We start from the raw sequence: 17,875 nt of genomic DNA on the forward strand, positions 1-17,875 counted from the left end.
TTATCATGTGCTGTCTGAACTGCTTTGTAATCTAAGATATAAGAAAAGCACTGACTGTCAGAAAGAAGAGCCCTTCTCCGCTAGGAAGATGACAACTAAGCGATATAATAAGAAAACACAACCACTGGTGTTTATGACAGTTGTTAGAAAAGATTGTGGAAATCAATATGGTGAAAATCAAAATACGAATGTAATAATAAGTCACCAACAAACAGAGAGATGCTGGACAAACAGGAATGCATTCTACCAAAACAGAAAGAAAAGAAAATGAAAAGAAATGGACCTGGATTATAGAGCGGGATATTGGACTTCAGAATGAAGTTAAGGAGGCAAGAGAAAAACCAGAGCTCTACGTAATCCAATCTTTGAAGCGTCAAATCATAATTGATGAATTCAAATCAATTTGGTTAAAGACCATTGGTAAACAACAGAAAGAGAGAGAGAGAGAGAGAGAGAGAGAGAAACATTGATGTCACTCAGGCTAGGGTGCTTGTCACATTCTCATCTGCATAAAGATCACGTGCGTAGGCAAAGCATTACCTACCTTCCATTTCAATCAGTGACACGTATGCAATATCAACAAAAAAGGAAAGAAAGAAAAAAGGGAGAAAGGAATGTTCTCCGCAGCGAAATGGGAAAAAGACAATGACCTCTTTTAGTATCAAAGCTACATATTTAGTCCAGAGACTAAGGAGAACTAAACAAACCAAAAAATGTAACCAAAATAGAGGGGAGAAAAATAAAAAAAATCCACATGGAATTCAAAATCAAAGTAAAATTAGAAACAAAGGATGAATCTGAAACCTACATGATTTGCTTTGTCTTTTTCGCTCGTACAAATGCAGCCATATTTGTATCAACAGGGGGGTGGGGTGGGGGTGGTGGGGGTACAGGTAACTGGAGTTAATTGTCATGTTAGTGGACATCCATGGAGAGTAGAGAAGGGAGGGATGAGGAGAAGGGGTCGGGGAGGGGGGGGGGACATGCAGAGCTGGCAAATATGAAAGATATGTGGGAAGAAAAATGCCAGGACAACAAGAGTGAGACATGAGTCACACAGGACACAGATGAACAGGTGGGAGTGGAGGAGACGGGCGTAGAAGAGTGTTGGAGGGGGCAGTCACCGCTTAGATGGACAACTAAGAGAGTAAGCACATTTGAAAGGGACCCCAGTCGCATTTTGGCCTGGGTCTTCTTCAGCAGCAGCGTCTTCTCTATTCTGCAATTTTTTTTTTTTTGCTGTCACCCTGACTTTCTTGCCCAGCAATCTCTTTTAATTTATTTTTCAGAATAAACACAGGTATGGTGAGAGGGAGCCTTAAAGAGCTTTGTCAAATTAGCTGTTTAAACTCTTAAAGTGAAGAGGGAGCTTGAATTCAAAATGGCTTGGGTCCCTTTAAAATAACAATCACGTTAATAAAGGTGTGAGTTGTGCTGCTTATTTTCAAGAGTGTGTGTACTTGTGTTTCAAGTGTTTGAATAAATCTTTTAATAATGAGCAAGAGGATGACTGGACCCATTTGGGACAATCTCAACAGCTGCGTGGAGGACGGCCTCAGCTGCTTCCCACGGGTTGAGGAAAGAGGAAAGAGCCAGTGTGCCACTCTTTATCAGAGATGAGGATGTTAAACACACCTGTATTTACCAAACCAGACAGCTAATCCTCATTCTTGAAGCTCTGCCATGCAGCCTCAGATTGTGTGTGTCTTATCTTGTTGTGATCCATCTGGTGTGCTTCCTCATCCACAGTCGGTGGGGTTTTGGAGCGTGTGTAAAGACTTTTGATTTACAGCTGGACAACACATTGAAACATTGCACTTTTGTAGCATACATCACAGCTCTAAGTAGTTGGTTCGGTAAATACATATCTAATAGACCTCTGACATAGAGCGGCACACAGCTGCTTCCCCTAGCTTTGCTATGGGAGGTATCCAGGACTGCCTCCCTGAGGTGGATGAGACAGTCCCAAACAGGGCTAGGGGACGACTGCAGGAAGACAAACTGAGCTGACAGATAGAGAACCAGAGCTGCTATGCAGAACATTTGCTAAACCACACAACTGCTGCAGTAAAATCAAGACTTCAGTAAGATCCAGGATCTGTCACACATGACCATCCTCCTGTGCAAAGATTTCAGCATGAGGATTAATATGACATATTTTAGCCTTTGGTGGAGATTAACAAGAGGCAGCCAGGGCAGCATCACCTTATGCTACAAAGATGCTATTTAATAAACATGAGCCAATTAAAACGCTCCTCTTTCACTACATCCCACCTGAATAGCTAAACAGGACATGATCTAACAGACATCTCTTGCCATTCTCCACTGGCCTGAACAGATAGACTGGAAACAGAACGTCAGGGACTGAAGAGATACTGCCACCTAAGGGCAACATGCACATTGACATGGCACAGTGAAGCAGTAGAGAGGAGCATGTGTTTAACTCCTTGTGCTTTGGAGCTGTTGAACATCTGGAGGAGAAGAGGATCTATCACTGAGCAGAGCATGTGCTTGAGAAGAAAGACAACTGTATTGACAAAAAGAAACTATTTCACGTACCCAGTTAACCTACTTGGTCCAGTTCCAAAGCAATTGAGTGCTTTTTATATAAATGAGACAGAAAAATTTGGGCATTTATTCATGGGTAAATACCACTTAAAGCCATAAAGAAAAATAAATAAATAAATAAATAAAAGAAACAATAATGACAGAGGAAAGAGAAAAAGAGATCAGATGAGACCTCATAGACACATGCAAGCTGAAGTGGAAATCATCAGTTTTTGGGAGAGGGTGTTTACAGGATGGTAGCATCTGGTTTAGAAGCTCTTTTATCAGAGGTTTGTTTCACATGTGCTTCTTTTGTCTAAGTCTTTTTGTTTTACTCCAGCGTGATGGCTCTCATCCTACGGTATGAAAGAGCAAAGCTGTTTTCTTGTCAGCAGAAAGTCATGTATAACTCATCACAGGCAGTTTAGGTTTGGATAATCAGAGACTGAGAGGAAAAAACATGAAGCAAGTTTGTGTGCGATTTATAAAACTTTAGGCTTTCTGAGTGTATGGAGAACTGCATGTTGTGCTGGTCTCTTTTTAAATAACAATGTTCAATATAAAATCTCAGTCCCACACAATCTGAGTTCAGGTAGTGAATTATATGGAAGACTTAAAATGCCAAAATATAAATGTCAAAGAAATAAAGTGACACACAATACACTCTTCTGTGTGCATTAATAGTGCTAGGCTTTATAAAATACCTAAGCTGAAGGAACAGTTATTTTGATTTTGTTGCTAAGTTTGAATTTTGTTACATTTTTGATTGCCTCTCAACAGTTTTGAGAGTATATCGGTTTCAAGTCAGTTTCTGCTTCTGAACTGTGATTGGCCAGTTTATTGTTTTTCAGTTTTGCATGTGTGATGCATCTCACAAAAAATAATGACAGTGCTTTTCACAAAACGAAAAAACTGCATATTCCTTTACCTGTCATTGTCAAACACTGATGATTATTCAAAATATTTTGAGTTCCCGTAAAATATCCAAGCGACAAATGCCCTATGCTAAGCCCCGCCCACTTTTTGAGCAATCCAACCACATCTGATGGGACTTATTAACATTAAACAACATTTTCCTTCGTATTCATGCAAAAGGCCGTCACAGTACAGAAACTTTAGATACTGCAACTTCCATTTCTCATTGATGTTAATGGTGAAAATTCATCACAATAAAGAAACTGAGTTTACTCAATGAAGACAAAAAGCCTCCATTATGTTTTCCATTTAACTAACTAACTGTGAAAAAGTGCTTTCCTCAAAGGCAGTATGTCATGTATTGTATTATATTATGTATTATACTTCTCTATTTTGTTTGCTTTTTTATTGGGCATTTAAAATCAAGATTTTCCACCAAGTAATTAGATTAGCCAGTTCAAGGAGGAGTCGCTAACCGTTATCGCACAGCACCCTCAGATGTCTGATTGTTGAACATTGGCTTATTAAGACTTTATCTACAAAGGTTTTTATTCCTAACAGACATGTTTTCTTTTTTATATCTTCATGGGCATGGACATCTCGGGGGAGAAAATGTTTGAAGGAGATGCACTTGCGACTTTTTCTTCTTTTTGAATTCTTTAAATCTTATGCTGTAGCGGATCTCCTCTTTTTACTCATTCATTTGGAAAAGCTGTGCGCCGCTGAGGCTCATATTTCCATCCTTGATGTGGTATGCTTATGCTGTGCTCTGACTCAGAGGACATGTGCTGAACAGAAACACTAGAGCTTCGGCTGTCTTTGCTCCCTCCCTCCGTTACCAGGAAACAACAAGAACAAATAAAAAACAAGATGGCAGAGGAGTCAAAGAGAGCCAGAAACAAAGCAGCAGGTGTGGCAAGTTTTATACAGGACAGAAGGGTATTTTATATGTCAAAAATAACAACATTAATGATAAAAACTGTCCTGTAATATGTGATAAAAATCTTTTAGTATCAAAGAAGATGATAATTCATGTCAACCAACACAAAAGAGCAAGATAAACTCATCAGTAAAGACTGGTAGGTACGGTTGGAGAGGGTGAGGGGAGGGTGGGGGGTTTGGAACTAAATAGAGGAGATTACATACATCGTGCCCTTTATCGCCCTCGACGTGGTTGAGTCTGATGGCCTTGCCGTTGCGGCTTCGCTGGGTGGGATCCCCGTTGTGCCACGTGGCGGTACTGTTGGGGCCCAGGGACAGCGAGGTGCCGGACACCTTTTGTCCGTCTGTCTTGTGCTTGGAGCTCAGCCTGGAAGAGCAGAGCCACAATAGCAACAGAGAAGTAAAGCACAGCCACCAGGTTGCCTGGTCTACACTGATCATTGTGGCAAAATAAATTAGGTTGTTTTTTTTTTATCACATAGTGATTCACTCAGTTGCTTGGGAACTGGATGTATCCATCAAAGTGCAGAATGACTTGAAAAATAAATGAAGCAACCCTTGACTTTTACTTCTCGTTTCAAAATGTTATCATTTTCTTACTATTTATTAAATTTCTTACAAATAAAAGATTCTGTTTAATTGAAAGAAAAATTATTTGGGGTCTCCAGAGTTGGTCAAAAGTATCTAATGAATCCAACTGAATTATCATTTTGTTAGTAAAAGTGAATTAAAGTATGAAAATTGTCCACTGAAAGATGACAACCAGCAAAAATCAGTGATACATCTCAAATGGGAACTATGTAAACGATGCAAATAATTAACTGATTTGTGAAAAACCTTTTGTTGGTCAACTAATGAAATCGATAAATGAATAATTGTTTCAGCTTAAGCGTATTCTTCTTAAATATGGAATGTTCCCAGAAAAGTGAAATGACTTGTGGAACCAAAAGTGAGCGTTGACTCTGAGGAGAGTAAGACATCACATTGATTTAGGGGTGTGTGTGTGTGTGTGGGGGGGGGGGGGGGGGGGGGGGGGGGGGGTGTATGTGTTAGATAACATGCCAAGGAATTTGTGTCCTAATCTTTCCCCAGAGGGCCAGAGAGTAAATGAGACAGGGACTGGGGCAACAGCTACACAGTGACACAGTGAGTGAGAAAACGAGGTGTGTGTGTGTGTGTGTGTGTGTGTTTTGAGGAGTCTACCTGGCGGGAGATTTGGAGGTGCTGCGGGTGGAGGACAGGGAGGCGCTGCGGGAGCTGCAGCAGCTGCCTTGACGCTGTGAACCCCTGCCTGAGGTCTCACCAGGGGACCTGATGAAGACAACGCGTGGACAAACACATCACACGCACACACACACACACACATTTACATATACATATACATACACAGCAATGTGTATGTATGAATGCATATGTCACGGGGAAACACACATACCACAGTGAGCTCAGTAGGCAATCCATGCTATATTAAATGGTTCATGCACAGCCAAACACATTCAATTTACATCTGATTAAGGCAGGTATGGAAATGAAATGTGTTGAACCCACGCATAATACTTAGGAGACATAGTCGGTGCTTTACACTTGTTAACATTCTCTGTGAGTCTGAGCCTGAGATAATGAGTGTAAAATACCAATATAAATTTATGAGGGGTCTGAATGTGATGTTGGTGCAGGACTGAGATGATGGCTCGCTGTTTGTTTTACTGTGTGAAGAGGACAAACCGCTGAAATTATTCTTAACGCACTGCATGCTATAGTTGCACCGAACATCAGATAATGACGGAGACGCCTTGCTTTACAGAGAAATGGCAGACAAAGACTTTAGGTGTTTGTCAACTCATCATTACAGTGAAAATGTTTTTGTAGGGATTCTGTCTCACCTCTTTTTCTGTTTATTCTTGTCTTTGTGTTTGTTCTTTGGGCTGCCCGATCTGCAAAAGATGTTGAATGTAAGGTAATGAAACTGTGCTAATTCAAAGCAGCTATGATTTCCTTTAAAACAGAACTCACTGTACGGCTCGTCCCTATGGATCTTTTGCGCAAAAAGTAAACAGTATAGTAGGCAGAAAACACAGTAACACACGCCTTACAAGAGGAAACTAATTTGCAGTATTTGCTTTTCCGCACATTGTCACAAACAAAGTTGTTAACATTGTTGATCTTGTCATGCTCATTCCTACACACCTGTATCTCCTCTTTTTCCGGGAGCCAGATGCAGATCTACAAAAACAAAAATATCACAATCATGAAATGATAACAACATGACAGCTGCAGGGATCCTTCCGACACAGCACAGCCACTGTGGGCCGGGGACCCTGCGATAAGATGCCGGTTCATCTGGGAATCTGCTTCATTTGTCCTGATCTACCTAGAGAGGGTACATTTACATCGGTCCATGTTCCAGATTTAATGGTGGTTCTGGGAATTACGTACCGAACCTACTTCTTGGAATAGTTTTTAGGACATTCAGTGTTGTATTCTGTACAAATGCCAGAGGCTGATCCCAAAATCTAATCAGCGCTCTCATTGATCTGTGCACCACCTTTTTTGTTTTACCACATTGGAGGCAGCTGAAGGTGTCTCAGCTTGCCATGTATTTGATCTTTATCTAGCTGCAATTGTTTTATACATGGGCAACAGATAACTCATATTTATTTATACCTATTTATATTTTTTATAACAAGGCCATGAGTGTATTTGATGATATCGAAGTATAAATAGTACAAACAAAAGGGGCCGAAACAAAATATCAATAATGATTTCTTTCATAATATGTTTTGATATTGTGACAGGGATCACGTATTTTAATGAATGAAATATTTCAGCATGTTTCTACATTTAACGATATGCATGTCAGCCCCGTCCTGTGCCAGCCAGTGTGAATCACATACAGACATCTATATGTGCAGAGACGTCCCCTGGGGGGGCTCTCACAGCAGGCTTTATCAGTTAGCATTTTACAGGTGCTGGGCTTCACTCTGATCTTTGATTCTCTGATTCGTTTTTATTATTTCTGGGTCTAGCTGTGGAAGCTGCTGTTCCAAGCGAAAAAGCAGGAATAAGAAACTATGATACGTTTTCTCTTGATCTATGTATTAGCAGCAATGATGAGGAGGCCATCCATTCCTCAATCCTCGGCAACTGACACATCACCTCCATATCACTTTCACCCTCATTGCAGTTTCCATGGTGATTAGTCAGACCAGTCTGTGAGAGTTGTTGCTATTTTCCTGAAGAGCCCTTCATCTCCCCTGCTGTTTTACACACCTACAGCATGCAGCATGGAGTGGGAGGGAGCGGCGGCAGAAAGTGTGTTGATTCACTGAAAGGGGAGTAATAAAGCTGTCACGGTAATGTATGTGGCTGATATGGAACTCAGAGCTGTGGCCCCAGTCGCAGCTCATGTTGCCCCAGTGTTGGGAGTCATCTGGGGACTCCTGTATATGAGCTGATATTTTGTGGGTTCATTATTCTTGTCTTCTCTAACTCACTTGGGTCATGGCTAAATCCCACACAACTCCCTCTGACGCCAGGACATCGAGAGAAAATGTGCGACTAATATACATCAACGAGGGAGCGCAACATGCAGCTATTATCTTATAGTAATGACACAAACAAGCAGCGATATGAATTTAAGCAGGAAGGGATCGCAGCTGCCGAGCCTTACCCCCCCACCACCCCATTCCCTTCCTAAGACGCACCTTAAAGAAGTGCCGTCTCAGGGGGGAGAGGGGAGGACCCTGCATGCTACCCCCCTCCATACTTCACCCATACATTATTCATACAAAAACAGGACCTGCAATGCAGAGCAGTTTTGGTGCGAGGGTGGGCTGGAGGCGTGGGGATGAGGGGGACGCTGATGTGCGTGGATCGATGAGAGGTGGGAAATAAGAGCGGGGCAGTGCAGTGATGCTCAACAATTTGATGAGAGGCTCATTTTTCTTGTGTTGTAGACCCCCGTAAAGGCTGGGTTATTAGAGCAACACATTTAGCCCCACTCCCTCCAAGTCAGGCAGAGAAGGAGAGAAGTCGGGGGAGGAGGGCACTTTACAATTACTTATTGATGGTCTGAGATCCCGAGGCACCGCACAGGTACCAGACGAGGAGTATTTTGCTGTTTTCCTCTCTTTTGCCTCTTCCGTCTTTCTTCTCCTCGCCTTTCCAATCGTTTCTTCTTTCTATTTCTCCTCTTTAATTTTCTTCCTGTCTTGTCCTCTATTATTGTTCGTTCCTTGAGGACCAATTTTTCTCACTCTCCTTTTTCCTGTTCCTTCTCTTGTTCCTCCAATCTTTTCTTTTCTACCTAGTTCCTTCATTCTTTCCTTCTACACTTTCACATGTATTCCTTACCTAAGCCTCATCTTTAATATTGTTCTTCACTTAGTGCAGTTTTCCCTTCTATCCCCACCGTCCCATTTCTTTTTCATGTTTGTCTCTGTCACGTATTCCTTTCCTTCTGCCCTTGTATCTTTCCTCTTCCACTTATTACTTTCCCTTTTCTTCTTTTTGTCCTTCTTTCCAATCAGACTTCTTTCTTCCTGCCAAATGACTGTAGAATCACTGAGACAACATGAGAAATATCGACTGACAGAAGAACACAAGACACTATCTATAATGAATGATATCTTTTTTAATATCCCCCAATGTGCAAATATATCTTTTCTCTACTTGATGTTTCCAGCAAGTGAAACATCAAACATGCGACTACTTCTCTGAACACCCGTCACTTTGACAACAGTGTTTGACAAACCCTTGAAAAGTCAATGTCTTTGTTGTGGTGAAATATCACTGACGACACTCATTCATGTTAGGTTTAGACTCACCTGTCTCGCTTGTGTTTCTTTCCGCTCTTTTTCTTCTTCTCTCTGCGAGACGGTGAGGAACTGCCAAACCTATTGAGGGAGAGTTGGGGTGGGGTGGGGGGGGGGGGTGCCATGACTGTGAATAAGCCCCAGATTGCTTCTACATCCTTGTTGTTCACTCAATTACATTACACTTCAGATGGGTTAGCAAAGGTGCCATCGTTAAGTAGCTCTGCTGACTCTTTGTCCTCAGCTCTGATCATACCTCTTCCTTCTTCTCTTTACCAACACTCTATCTCCCCCTTCACGCTTTCTCTTTCAGGCTGTCACTGGCCTTGTCAGAAGGAAATGGAGGGCTAGACTGTGCTTTGTTAACATTTCAGTACCTTTCCCCTTCTCCTGAGCTGCAGTATCTGATGGTTCATTTGCAATATTCACAGGAAAATAATTGCAATTCCATTTCACAAAACCACAGAGTAATTAGTCTGTCAAGGAGGCCAGGGTGGAAAGGGAGAAAAATCAAACAACTTCATCAGTGAAAGCTGTTTCCACTCACCGACTCCTTCGGCGGCCAGATTTCTTCTTCTTCCTTTTCTTTGGACGAGGGGATGGAGAGCTGCTTGATTTCCTCTTCACCCTGAATTGGCCGCACAAAGGCAGAAGGAGTCAATGATCAAGCTTGAGGGTGAGAAAGACTGTAAAATCATTTACAGGCAATTGTCATAATAATAATTTTCAGGAGAAATACATTCCTGATTATAGTTATTCGCAACTGTGCAAATAACAAGTCCATAAGTGTATATTTTCTCATTTCCTCAGTTCATTCTGCCCTATCAGGCAATATTTATGCAATACGACTTTGGATGGAAACAGGAAATTCTCTCAACAAAATTACACTTCCCCTAACCTTTGTCAGCAAAGGGACACACAAAAAACCGTCTAGATGACTTTCTGTATTATGATAATTGTAACGGCTGTTTATCTGTGCATTCAGTTATGCATTTTGGTCCTGATGTCAGTTTTATGTGTATGGATATTACCAAAGGGAAGAGCCAGAGGCTGTGTAAAGGAGATAATAGGTGGCTGATTGAATTTATTGACGGATGAGAGCTGGTCAGCAGTATGTGCTTCACCTGCTGTCACTGTGGTAATCATGGTCATAGTCTCCATCTTCATAACCAGCCATCTCTGGGTCCTCTTCATAGTCCTCAGGCTGATTGTGCAGGTGGTTGACCCTGAAAACACAAGAGGAGGAGGATTGTCATCATGGCCATCATCACTGCCAACTCACAGACTTCACAAGGCCGAGCTAACATACTGTTGTTTACGCTAAACCATCTCTACCATCTACCATCATGTCTAGCATGTTGGCTCACTAACTATAGCTTACTATAACTAATTATGCCTTTTTTTTTTTTCAAGTTCAAAATATCAGCCAAGGATAGATTGTAATACCATATCAACACTAATGTTATAAAGGAGGCAGCTTTGCTGTTAAAAACCTCTCTGGTGGGCAAACTACTCAATGGTAACAGTTTTTCCAAACTACCCTGAACCTAATTTAACATTTCTGCATTGCACCAGCTAGCAAATAAATAATTACTATGCCACTGATCCATATACCAGCATTAAGCAAATATTAATTGATATGGGCTGATCTCCCTAAACAATTTGATGGTTTAGCGCTAATGGTAACATTTGCCAATTAGCACTAAACACAAAGAAAAGCTGAGGTTGATGGGAATGTGATTTGTTTTGAGTGTTTTGGACAAATGAGCATTTTGACCTGAAAATGGTTGGACAAAAAGTTCAGATTCAGTAGATCTCAGTGGCACTGGCCACCCAGTAGATAAGATAATCTATTGTAAACTGTGCTTACTGGAAATGAATATTTAGAGCAAAGACAACTACGCCCTTGTCCTCACTGAAGAGGAGAGTGGGAGTGGAGGGGAGGGTTCAGCAGATTCTGTGGAGCCTGTCACCTGGTCCAGGAATAAAAACAATCGGAGACTGACCAGTTTCTCCAGTCATCACTTACACACTAAACCATTATTGCGAGTGCAATCTGTAAAGTTTCCTCACTGAATATTATCTTTTCTCACATTCTGACAGTTCAGCTTGTGGGATTCTTATCTTGTTTTTCACACATACTTTATTGTATACAGATGGTAGCAGCCTCCCACCTAATCCTCCTGGCCCACTGCCCCTTCTCTCTTATGTCTCCATCTGATCCACTAAATCTGACCTTTCTGCCTTAGAAAACAAGAACTCATCATAAATCCTTCTGCAGGCCCAGCTTTCTGACCTTGCCAAGTCTGGGTATCATTCTGATCTCAGCAGGTCTTGCTCTGGACTTTCTGGTTCTTTTTACACAAACTTGCATTATATAGAGGTCTATGTGGAGGTATTTTGCATTACAGTGATAATAACAGTCATAATCTGGAGAACTACCCATGAAGCTTCAATTAGTTAGAGAGAGATAAAAACAGGCAGACATAATGAGATGGAGAGGCTGAACATCTACACAAAAACAACTTAAGCATAGTGTAAGGAGTACGGAGATAAAACACTTATAACATCAGATCAGGATAGAGGGGAGGGAGATGTAGGAGAAAGACAAAATAAATGGTGTTAAGTATCAGGAAGGACAAAGTGGAGTGGTCTTGGGCATGGAATAGGCCTGGAGCTTAGTTTGGAGGAGGTGAGGAATTAATTGGCTGAGCATCATTGGGCTCAGCAGGGATGACAGCAGGGATACCAGCAAAATAACCTCACTTACAATCCACAAAAGGTGTGTGAGTGAACTCACCACACACACACACACACACACACAAACGCACACATCATCACACATCATGGAAATTTTAAGTTGAGCAACAATAAAGGGGATCGATTGAAGACAGAAGGAAACAACTGTGAGTTAGAAACAGTATATAAGTGAATTTTGACTATATGGCTCTTCAGATCGAGGACAAACTGTGAGTTCATGAGCTCAGCTCAGTATACTCCGGTTTCCTCCCACCGTTGAAAGACATCATGTTTGGGTTAGGTCTGAATGTGCGTGTGAGTGGTTGTTGGTCTCTGTCTGTCTCTGTGTGTTGGCCCTCTGATGGACTGGTGACCTGTCCAGGGTGACCCCGTCCTCACCCAGTGTGAGCTGGGGTTGGCTCCAGCACCCTCGTGACCCGGAAACAGAAAAGTGGCAGAAGATGTAGGAATGAATGACCACTTTGATGATTTGTTGATTTGTTGATACAAATGTCTGAAATGGCCCTGTTGATATTTATATACTTTATTTTTTGACCTCCATCTACTTCATAGTGGGATGAGACCTTTGCATTTGCATTTATTTAATGTACATCTACACTCTCAGTTTGGACTTTGGACAGCAGATTTGGCAGCTGTTTAGCCCTTTGTCTAAAATCTGTGTCCCTGTGGGCCAGGAAAAGCCACTCACGTGATAGTAATAAATCATTTAATTCTCCATCCTCTTTCCAATCTCTGAACTGATGTCATGCTTCAATGTGCTGGAGACCTCTGTCCAGCTTGATTAGGATGAGGACAGCAACCCGTTGGGCAGATGAGTGAGTGTCCCCATGGTTGATGGTCGGCTTGGGAGGAGAGAGGCCCCCTGATTCAGCCACTGTCTGTAGGACCTGGAAATGATGGACTATGGCCAAGGCCTTCCTCAGGGCCACAGAACAAAGTGGTGCAGTTCATTTATATCCTCTCTCAGACAACCACTCTGCCTCTGAAGGCTGGGATATATTTCTATTGCTCTTGAGAGTTATGGTTTGTTATTCTGAGGGCAGGACGTGGAGGTTGGATTGATTACTCCTCAGCATGAGGGCGGGGGCAAATGTAGTCACTGCATTATGGTGGCCATATTATGATGATTGTTTGACAGAGCTAGGAATCAAAATTGAGCTGATCAATTCTGTGATAAGAGGAAAGACTTTCATGCTCTGCATAAACTTAGAACAGATTCCTGCGTTACAGTAATTTCTATTGAACCATATTTCTGTGACCTGAGACCAAGAAACTTGATCCCAGGCTTTTCAGCATACATTGAATGAGTATGTAAAACCCAGCTCCAGAGTCTGCATTGATCCCGTGCTGATCAGACTGCCTTGGTGCATAAACCTGAGCAGCCCTGAGAGGCTTTACATACTGCATTCCTTCCCTGGCTCCACCTCCCCATCCATTCTGCAGGAAATCAATGTGGGACGTTTGTAAACAGAGTTATAAGCTAGCACAGCCATGCTTAGTGCTGACTATTTACTGCAAATGTGTAAGAGCATTAAGCTACAGCTGAGGGGCCCAGACTGTCAATAGTACCCGTCCCTGTGGAAAAGATGGCATCTGAATAAAACCTTATAGTTGAGCAAAGTCAAACACACTGAGGGCGACAGTTGATTTTGCACGATAGAGTCCCCTATCCTTTAGCAAATCTGCAAATCCATATAATTTACGTCAAGCTCTATTTTGGTATATATCTATTTTGGCCTGGCTGCAAATAAAAGAGAGATAGTGGTGTCACATAGCCAAGCCATTCACATGTGTTCAGCTCAGGGCTGTTTGTGAACTACAGTGACTGTCACAAGGCTCCTTGCTGTATTACCTATTGATGCAGGCCACTGTTGATCTGCTGGTGGAGGAGTCTGGGCCATTTAGGCCGATTGTACAGTTTCAACCAGCAGAACATGAGGGGCCAATGCTGCAATGCTGCAAATCTAAGTTCTTCAGAACCCACACTGTAGAGCGCTGCAGAGGGGTCTGGAGCTCAGTATGTGTGTGTGTGGCCTGGAATATAGACGATGTGAAGAAGTGGAAGGATAACAAGTCTGCAAATTACAACCTTCTTCAATTTTCCACATCAAGGACTCTCTGCTGAGGGAAAGTTGAAGAATTTCAGACAACTTCTGAAAATCCTAAATTGACCTGAGATAGAAGTGCCCTTCAGAGTGAACTCAGGAAAGAAGCCAAACAAGCAAAACCTGCTGTATCTTGATTTCTCCGGTCCAGAAAGGTTCATTAGATTCGTGCTTGTATGCACGACAGTCCTCTGCAGCTTCCTCCTCAGTTTAGTGTGGTCCAGTTTAATGTCAGACACCAGCTGAGGTGCGACTGAGGAGGGCGACTCATTAGTCCTGTCTGTGAAACAGGAAGCACCAACGTCATTACCAGTCATTAGTTCAGACAGAGGGCCACCTCACCACCGCCATGCCGCCTCTTTCCATCAATCACAAGTGGAGTATGATGGACTGACTCAGGAGGACACCACCACACCCACATCCTGGTTTTTCTTGCGTTTTCAGGGTTGAACAGTGGCCCTTGTGTGAGTGTGATTGTGTTTCTTTCAGAATTCTGGACAACTATGCAAACATTCCCTCATATTGATTCTTTTACATCAATCTCCCTCCTACTTTGCGCTCTTAGCTGCTATGTGGTTTAAAACTAACAAATTGACAATTATAATGGCAATCTTCACCTCATTGGCATCCAGCAGAGTTTGGAATGAACTTTATGCTGCTGATTACTTTTAAAGCACTGAGGTTTAACCATTCCCTGTATATTCAGAAAGAGGCATTACCAGTCAAAAGGTGAGGATTCCAATCAAGATTTCTTTAAAACCTTTGTATATTCTCTGGAAATGAAGGCCTGGCAATATTATTAGAGTGGTTGGTCGTTTCAAATTCCTGTTTGCATTTGTGACTTAATGTTGGAAGTGAGCATTTTTTTAATAAACTTGCTGAAAAGATGAAAGAATTAAAAGGAGAGAGAGCGGTAACATCGGCGCATGCACACTGGAGGTGTAAATGAATTTAAATACATTATTTGGATGTGCAGAGTTAATGTGCTCTGAACATATATAAAATGTGTCATTTTGACTTCATAACCAGTTTTTCTCTTGCAGTGCAGTGCAGGCTGGGGATTAATGGATGTTTCAGAGGTGTTATCTTTTATCTGGAGATCCTATTAAACCCTGGCACCTTGACAGAAGACTTGAAACTGACAGGCTGAAGCTGTTAGGGACTTTCTCTGCTGTGCACTGATACTTCAAAGTTTATTTTCAACAATGTCAAACTCCTTCCATTGAAATGCTGTCTGTTTTCACCTGTTGCTTTAAAAATTGCACAGCTTTACACATATTAAGTGTTGTTGAAAGCTGGAATAAAGTACATACCATGATATGACACATATAGTTATGTTGTTGGCAGCTGAATTTATCATTATACAGCACAAAAACAAATGCAGCGCAAACAACTTCTAACTTCTAACTTCTGTTAATTTCTGAGCACTTCTCATACAAGTCATGTGTTCTTATGCAATAAATCTGGAAGTAAGAACATTCAGCTTATTTTGAGTCAGTTAAACTGTGTTTGACTATTTCCATATCTGCCACTTGATATTTTTTACACTGCCCTGTCATTTCAGGGAGATATTGTCCATTTTATTCCACTATATTAAATTCATTTGATTACCTACTTTGGAAAATGTCATCCAAAAAAATAAATAATGATGAACTATAGCAGGGCTAAAATGTGCATTTATTTTAAGGATATGAAGTTAGCCGAAGGCTCTCCTGTTAAAAGGAGAGCACACATTCTGGACTGGATTCCCAACGAGAAATGTTACTTTGGACAACTGTTGCATCATTTCTTGCTTATACTTTTGCACTGAGCTTCTACAGTATAATATTGACACTTTTACTTGAGCAAACACTCAAACAGATATTCTGAGATAATAACATACACACTGCACACACAAATCATGATGCATGGTGCCTTACAGTGGTTGCGTGTGTGATCCTTCTCTGGTGATGACGCCCTCTTTGTCCATCAGCATTTGTCGGAATGTGCTCACTTTCTGTCGAATCTCTTCTTCTGTGTACCTGAGGATGCACATGAAGACAAAAAGAAGTTAAGCGAAGGATCTGCAGCTTTGACTGCTCAGTTCTGTTGGGAGCAGACAAGGGTGATGTGAATTCTTTTCAGTGTTAACCAGAGACTGCGTGAGGAGCTATGAAAATACTCTAAATTGAGGTAGCAGTTTCAATGACTGTCCTGACTCCATCAGGGACGTTGGTAGAATTAATTCTCATCCATCATAACTGGCAGTTATTCGTGCGGTAGCTGCGTCCTTTGCTGCTATCATACAGCGCCTGAGCAAATGTCTCCTGACCGTGTCCTGACCAAACACTGCAGTCGGCAGAATGATGTACATCCTGAGGACTCACTGACAGCGTCGCCTGACCCTGGCCGGTTAGTTGCTCGGGCTTGGGCTGCATGTCATGTTCTATTCTGCAGGCAGACGCAGTGTAACTCGCTGAGTTGAGGGGACCTGAGGGGCAGAGTGAGGAGCCTTAAATGAGCTGACACAGACAGAACACCGGCAACTGCTGCAGTGGCACAGCAGAAATCGCTGTCAGTGTCACATTATAGATTTGTATTTATATTTTGTAATTGGTAAAATCTGGCGTTTTCCATTTCAGGTGAATTGGAGTGGAAAAGCTAGATGTCACACGCAAACAAAGTCATTGTGGTCTCATTTAGTGCAAAATAAGTCGAAGAATTGCTCCCAAAATAGTTTATGCAAATTAACTGGGGGTGCATCCTCCCTGTTCGCAAGCAACACTGCAGCCTCTTACCACCAGCCTGCTACTGTAGAGCGGCGACAGCTCTGTGGGGACATGGTGCTAATTCAAACAGCCCATCTGAACAAGCTCAACAGACGGAATGAAAAGCATTCTGTCTTTCTCTATGCCCCAAATACTCAGATGGTAGTTATGCAAATGCACTGTCCTTTCAGCGCACTGTACCCCAAGATGATCTCCTTGTGCATTCATAGCATTGTACACCGTCTCCACATTCTGCTCTGGCTCTGCTAATGTGCAGTAATGAGCAACAGAGGCTCAGAAATATGAAGGGAGAGAGAAGGGCTGGGGAGGTAGAGAGTTGATAAAGCTGTTAAAGTGTGGCCAAGAGCAATACAGGATAGAATTACTCTGACTGGATGCTAATATTCCTATTTTAAAATATAAAATATTCACTATTTCATAGTTCAAAAGCTTTTTTAGATTAGAGAAATGTGGCATCAGTATTCAGGACAGTCAAGATATAAATGTTCAAAAAAATGTGAAAACATAAAGATATTATATACTATATATGATGAATATATAGTGTATGTATCAGTGTATGAGAATCATCACAGCATGTAAGGACACACTTGTTAACATTTCCTCTGGCCCGGTCGGCTCACTTATGAACACACAACAGTCGCACAGGCTGACTCTGATAAATGGAGGCAATTTATGAACTTTGACACTCAAAAGCTTCAATTTGGATCAAAATTTGTTCAGTTTGATTTATTTTATTTTTTTTTAGATCCAGTGTAAGTGGAACACCATCAATCTGTTTCCAATAATAAACATCTGTTCAAAAATTGTCTTGTGAAATCTATATTACTTCAGAACTTATTCTTAACGACAGCTATTTGACAAATAGACACAAACAAAAAGTCTTCAAGAAGGATCTCCAGGATGCCCTTGGACGCATCTTCAGTGTTGTGACCTGGGATCATCAGGTGTTTTGGGTCTCACAACCTACGCCCTCGCCCAGCAGGTACTCATGGATCAGCCCTCTTCACCCAAAGCCACCCAGCTG

At 41.8% G+C, this 17,875-nt stretch overlaps 1 protein-coding gene across 1 annotated transcript in view; it reads right to left on the bottom strand.

Annotated features, from left to right (window-relative positions):
* The window catches only part of srrm3 (serine/arginine repetitive matrix 3), a 66,339-nt gene that overhangs the window by 6,617 nt on the left and 41,847 nt on the right, over positions 1-17,875 (bottom strand). The window contains exons 3-10 of the mRNA XM_029519853.1: positions 16,003-16,104; positions 10,343-10,444; positions 9,766-9,846; positions 9,231-9,299; positions 6,592-6,627; positions 6,288-6,338; positions 5,608-5,715; positions 4,609-4,771 (exon numbers count right to left, since the gene is read on the bottom strand). Coding sequence (XP_029375713.1) covers positions 4,609-4,771; positions 5,608-5,715; positions 6,288-6,338; positions 6,592-6,627; positions 9,231-9,299; positions 9,766-9,846; positions 10,343-10,444; positions 16,003-16,104 — 712 coding nt within the window. The remainder of the gene's footprint in view (positions 1-4,608; positions 4,772-5,607; positions 5,716-6,287; positions 6,339-6,591; positions 6,628-9,230; positions 9,300-9,765; positions 9,847-10,342; positions 10,445-16,002; positions 16,105-17,875) is intronic.

Source organism: Echeneis naucrates, chromosome 14 (assembly GCF_900963305.1).
Source record: "Echeneis naucrates chromosome 14, fEcheNa1.1, whole genome shotgun sequence".
In the NCBI taxonomy this organism is placed as follows: domain Eukaryota; kingdom Metazoa; phylum Chordata; class Actinopteri; order Carangiformes; family Echeneidae; genus Echeneis; species Echeneis naucrates.